This window comes from Ambystoma mexicanum, chromosome 11, assembly GCF_040938575.1.
Source record: "Ambystoma mexicanum isolate Mex_15411 chromosome 11, UKY_AmexF1_1, whole genome shotgun sequence".
Lineage (NCBI taxonomy): Eukaryota > Metazoa > Chordata > Amphibia > Caudata > Ambystomatidae > Ambystoma > Ambystoma mexicanum.
The window spans coordinates 1,385,242,837-1,385,249,143 of record NC_090934.1 but is presented as its reverse complement, the minus strand read 5'-3'; the positions used below and the strand labels follow the sequence as shown (position 1 = coordinate 1,385,249,143).

General features: G+C 44.7%; 1 protein-coding gene across 5 annotated transcripts in view; it reads left to right on the top strand.

The window, feature by feature from the left end:
- The first annotated feature begins 798 nt into the window (after positions 1 to 798).
- BNC1 (basonuclin zinc finger protein 1) overlaps positions 799 to 6,307 on the top strand; it is a 143,422-nt gene continuing 137,913 nt past the window's right edge. For 3 of the 5 annotated variants that reach the window (XM_069624992.1, XM_069624989.1, XM_069624993.1), the window contains exon 1: positions 985 to 1,187. In XM_069624992.1, coding sequence (XP_069481093.1) covers positions 1,179 to 1,187 — 9 coding nt within the window. In that variant the 5' untranslated portion in view covers positions 985 to 1,178. Of the gene's footprint in view, positions 894 to 984; positions 1,188 to 2,349; positions 2,414 to 6,307 lie in introns of those variants that run through there. The other 2 variants (XM_069624990.1, XM_069624991.1) reach the window with 2 other exon arrangements.

Here is a 6,307-nt window from a genome sequence, read left to right as displayed (position 1 = left end):
TGGGGCTTTAAGCCAGTTAGTTCCCACTGGGACAGGCTGCATGTGCCACCATGGCCACCTGGGGTAATTGGGAGCCCTAAAGCGGTAGTAAGGCAGCCCTGTGAAAATCATTGCGGGTGCGACTCCTATGCCAGCGACAAGAGGAAGAGAAGACGGCGGCGTATAGCACATGTTGGGAGGGGCTGGAAGCTGAGAGACGTTGAAGGTAGGTGGTAAAGCGGGATGTGGAGGCCGGAGCAAGGAGCGGCAATGCTTACTTATGGGCCCTGGGAAGAATTGTGGCTTGGGTGAAACGTCAACTCAAGCTACGACCGGAAATAATAGCTCAGAGCCAATGAGAGAATGACACGTCACTCCGAGAGGGGTTGTAATCGAAATTAAAAACTTGGATAAGTACATGTACATACAGTCTCTTCAATGAAAGCATGTGTACATTAAATACAGTCTACACATGTACGTCTATTAGAGGAACACTCTAACAAATACTATGACATACAGTGGCTTTCTTGTTAAAGTGTGTATTTCAGCGGTATTTCCTTTCCTAAATATACATTCATATCAGATGTACTTGCTAGAGTACACGGCTAATTTAAAAAATGTATAAAAAACGAACCTTGGATATATACTTGAAACCTTTGCCAAAAAATATAGGGAGTGCGAGTTAACGGAAGAATTCGCATTGAGAGCTGGGGAGGCCTCCGGTCAGCTGCATTGATTTAATGCATTACTTCGGCTGCCAGAGCCGAGCTCGGAGCTCTTCAGAGTGCACCAGGAGTGCCTCCAGCCTCAGCGAATCCGTTTGATGAAATCTCTGTGAAAGATGAGTGTCATGCCCTCTTGCAGCCAGCTGTGAGGGGACTGCCCTGCGACTCGAGGTATGCCGGGCCGCGGAGGTGAGAGCCCACTCCAGAGGTGGGGTGGGGTGGGGTGGGGGGCAGGCGCACAACTTTGCAGGCCCGAGGAGCGCCGAGGGGGGAGGGACTCCTTCCACTCCCCTGTGCAGGCTGAGCAGACATCAGACGTGGAGGTGCTGCTCAGATGCAGACGAGAGAAAAGGCGTGTGATGGTTCTGCCTTCATACTTGTACAGACAGGAGGAGTCTTTCACGCAGTCCTTTGTGAGCCCGTGTCGGGAATGGGGAACTGCCTAGCAGCTCCGAGGTTACGAGCGCGGTGAAAATGTCCAAGGTAAGAAAAGTTTGTGTTCCTTGGCAATACCATCGTCGTGTCTTTTCAAGGCAACGTTTATGCAGGCGAGACAAACACACACTTTGATTTCTTATCACAGATGTGGTGTTACTAATGGGAGCAGTCTGTGCGTTCTGGTGCTTGCTATTTTAGCTGAACTGTAACTATAGAATTGTTACCAGTGGTGGAGAGGGAGTGAGAGAGAGAGATATGACATGACATTGCAGCGTATGTTTCCCATCATTCATACACTCAGATCCGAGATGACTACTTTACAATTGTAAAGCATATGATGTACTGTGAAAGTCATACATATTTGACAGTGTTCCATCTCTGCTCTGTCCGCTAATGGCAATAAACCTTTGTGACTTGAATGCATTCTGGACTGGCGTTGAGTGCTTTAAGCAAATACATTATAGTAGTTTGTGATGTATAAGTACTCTGACAGGCGAGGTATATATAATCTCACAAAATAGCCTTTTTGATATTGCCCATGAAAAGTGTGTGGTGTGCACCGCGTTTGCTTCTAAAAGAACAATTGTAATCGCAATGCAGAGTGTATCATCCGTCACGAGGTCAGTGTGCCACGCTGCCAGGGTTTCCATGTACACACCATCTCTCTGCTTCAATATAGTTGATGATTTGCACTGAAACAGCTGTGCTTTCAAGCACTGCCGGGCATATTTGCTGGAATAGGGAAGGATGTTAAAAGCATGGCCTTATGTAGGGTAATCTAGCTCCTCAAAACGATATTCAATAAATGTGCATCAGTCGATTATAACACTAATTGCAGTTATATTCTTCTTGCTACATCGCTAACGTGACTTTCTTCTACCCGCTATGCAGCGTATTTATCAAATCCCAATGTCTCCCGTCTTTGGGTTCCCTCGGCGCTGTACATGGCTTATGTGCATGCATTTTAACTTTTCCTAGGCATCCTTAAGCACCCGCAACCTCCTCCAGCATGCTGATGTTAAAGTTACTAAGGCGCAAATAGGCCGGGAGCCCAGGCTTCATTGCTGCTGCTGCTATCTGCACGATATTTAATGATGAAGTATATATGTACCTGGCACGTTTGTGTACAGACTACAGTACACCAGACTAGTGGTAATGTGTTTTAAAAGAAAGCATGCAAACCTCACGAATTCCCCTTGTTTTGGAGGAATGGAGTGCACATGAGGAGAAGGCGCATATTTGGGTCAGAGACGCTATAAAGTGAAAACACGGTAAGATATAATGCACGTTTTCGTGGGGTTGGGGTGTAATTACACAGCTTCTGCCGCGTTGATTATAACGCAGTGCTCGTCTTTTCAAGATTGCCGCCTTAGCATTTTCTGTTTCTTTTTGTCGCTTGCACAAGAAACTGCAGTGGGGTGGCTCCTGGCAGGTCGCGCGTGAATCCGCGCTGCGTCTTGATCGCGGGGACCCGCCAGCGTGCCGCGTGGGCGTCATCACGTTCCTCGCGGCGCGGCGCAGCGCGGCTGGCGCTGCTCTTGAGGGAAGCGAGCTTGGAGGGGGGATTTGTCAGCCAGATGTGACAGGCCTGTCAAGAGGCGCTCTGATATTAATCAGCGCGTAGCTCGGAGCCAAACTTTCTCAGGGGCGGTGTAGCAACATGTTCTCCTCATTTACTGCCTCTCTCTGTGGCCGCGCGAATGCCACTGTCTGAGCCGCCTGCTTTAAGGGGATGCCGGGGAAAGCGCCCTTAATTGCAGGAGTTAGATCCAGGCCTGGGAAGAAAACACTGACTGACTCTGTGCTGTTAATTGTTAAAAAGGCAACTGTTTTGTAGTTGTGTGTATTTCGCAATCGTAAAAATAAATGAGCACATCGAGCCCTAGGGCTGAAAGGAATGCGTTCTAACATGCAAAGTGACAAGAGTTCTTCGGTTCTGAACGGGTTTGAGCTCTTCTGAAATATGAGATGCGGTATCTGCTCCAACGTAAACTCAAAGGCAGCTTCGGAGATAATAACAATGTCGCCTAGAGTCCTTTCTGTCCTCCACATTTTGTAAAAAAACACTCTAAAATACCTAAAAGGATGAAAGGGGGTGCACCCTTTCTTTGTATAGCTTTAAACCGTGCCTTCACCCCGTCACCATATATAGAAAACATTTTGCAATTATATTTTATGTAGAGCATCACCAACTTTGTGCTCGGAACCCCCAAGATGAAGGCTTCCATTTTATGACAGTACTGTGTCTCTAAAGACACCATTGCACTGCGTGCAATAATACATTGTCACATGTTTTCTTTAATTTGTGGCGGGGTTAAGGGACTATTTAAAGATACTTAAAATGATGCTGCTTTCAGACAATTGTGCTGGAAAAATTAAACGTTATCTTTAAACCGCCCTCAACTTTCCACACATTCAAGAAAACATGTTCCAATTGAATACATTCTAAAGACAGACACGCACACGCGCACGTTGTAGTGCAAGTTTTCTGTGGTCCATGGGGCCCTTCCCACAGTTCTAATGCAACCGAGGTAGATTGTCTTTTTTACAGTAGAATTCACCCTTCTGCACTATGTAATTATATTGCTTCTCCTACACTTTTGTAACATTGATAAGTACAGGAACCGCGGAGTTGTGTTGGCTTCTGAGATTTTCAATGCATTGATACCATAAGCAATTGTCTCTGGCACGCTTAAACCGAATACTAAGGTGTTCTTACTAAAGAAGTTTCAAATTAGAGGTTTTTGTTTTAACAGTTGTCTAGTCTAGAAAACGCAACTAATAACATTCAGAGGACCTAACCCATAAGAATGTCTAAAAAAAAAAAATTCTCATATGCCAGCATTGGGGTTTCCTGTGGAATTGGGCTGCTTTATCCAAACATTCTGCCGGTCTGAGCCCCACAAGGTGGTAATATGAGAGGAATCTCTTGTGTCGAAAGGGACTGTTAATACTGTCCCCACAAAAATGACATCTATTTTGAGCACTCCTGGGGAAAACCAGCCTTTTAACTATCATGAATGTCTCATGAAAAACTGCATCCCACGTGCAGATGGATTGATAGTACTCGTGTGTTTAACATAGCTGGAATATAAAGTACAAACACGACATGAACACTCTGTATAGGTGCAGGGCATTCCAGGAACATAATAAACTGCTAAGTGGCAAGGGTGGAATGGAACTGGGTGTTTTTATTTGCACAGGTGACAAAATAGTTCCACTTTTATGTCTGCCTACTTGGTTTGCTTTGGACATTGTTTATAATCCCTTTTTGGCATTTTGTTTTCCTTACTTAAAAGCTCAGTGATGGGGTCATTCTAGTGTTAAGTGTGCATTGGTACACACAGCACCTTCAGACAGCTTTGGCAGTGATGGGTGCAGTATAAATGCGTATTAACATTTTGTGCATACTTCTAAGTTGCTGAAAGAGTCTGTCCAGTTTAAACGTTTAATCTTGAACTTTAAATTGAGCATGACGCAATTTTCATCTGCCTTTGGGTGCAGTGCAATGGCACACTTGCATTCTCTAAAATCAAAGTAGGTGCTTTTGATTAAGTTGACTTTGGTGAAGCTGTTTCATTCAATTTCTTAATGCTTTGGCACAGTCCACACGAGTAACCCATTCAGCTGCAGATGGGAAGCAGTACTTTGTAATTTTTAACCTCAATCCCACATTCCATTTTCGATTTTATCCTAGCCAATGGTGTATTTTGTCTTTATTTTCCGATGGGGCAAGATTCATTCAACCAGGGGGAAAAACGATACTAAAATATTAATACAGAACAGAGAATTCACATTTGTAGGGGTAAAAGTCATAATGTTGAGGGCCAGCTGAGGCACTAGGCATACTGGTAAGCAGAATTGGGACTATACAGCCTAGCATATACATTTCTGGGAAACATTTGCAGTTATGTACATTATTCATAGAGAGAACCGGGGGTGAGGGGGAGGAGTGATGATGCTTGATGGCAGCAGAAGTTCGCATTCCAGGTCAAGTAGATGTTTCTTTAGGGCTATTTTAACTCCTTGAGCTGTGACAATGATTTTAATTTTTGTGATCAGGAGTTCCGGAGAAAGAATGCCAGGGTGGAAAAGAAGCAGAAACAGGTGGCAGTGCAGGGTATATGGGGACCGGCAGATTGAGTAGTGCTTGGGAGACAAGAGTGCAAGGGGGTTGGTTGTGCAATAGGGAGTTAGCCAGATCAGACTGGGGGGGGGGGGCAGAGGGGGAGTTCGATAGATTTGACATCCAGGAGGAGGAATCTGAAGAGGGGTATATTGTGTATTGACCAACGTCTGGCATGAAGTCCAAAGGAAAAGGTGGGAAGTTTATAGATGATGCTAGTAGCACATTTCAATACTGTGTTGTGAGGAGTAGAGGTGTAGGACCTGGAAAAGGCCAGAGCAGTAGTTGAGTCAACTGAGAACAAGTGTAGACATCAAGGTTTTAGTGGAGTCACGCGAAGGTGCAGACAGATGTTTCGAATGATTAGGCGCTTAATGCTAGCTGCCTTGGCAGTCAATGTGATGAACTGCTGGAACTTGAGATTGCTGCTGAAAATGAAGTGAGGTTGGTTGTAAGCTTTTGGGGGTGGTCGAAGGAGATCACTGGAAAGGGGTAAGGGCCTTGGCAATTCAAGCAGGGAGGATGTTACTTCTGTTTTGGAGGAATTGAGCAGGAGGTGTGGAAAGGCAAACCAGCGGTAAATGGCAGAGATACATTCAAATATGGAGGAAGACAGCTCATAGGTGAAGGAGGTAAAGGAGAAAATAAACTTGCTTATCATCAACAAATAAGTGATAAGAGAAACAGAAAAACGATGCTTGTAGAGTGAGTTGTAAAGGTATAGAAAAGAAAGTCAAAGGAGAGAAAACGGAGCGACTGGCAACAGCAGAATGGGTGTTAGTGGCAGAGTCCCACAAAATGGAGAATTGCCAATCCAGTTAAGAGCTTAAGTGCTCCAGATACGATTTTGAGGTGGGAGTATTTTACTCCCTATTTTTAAACTTTGAGAGTAAATGTGATTTTAAGAGAGTAAAAATGACTTCTCTTTTGCAAGGGAGTAAAATGTATGTGACATCCAGCTGACGTGTGCAAAAACTGTATGGAAATCATTATTATGCGGCAGCTCTCTGCATTGTGACGGAATACTCCTTTCATTATT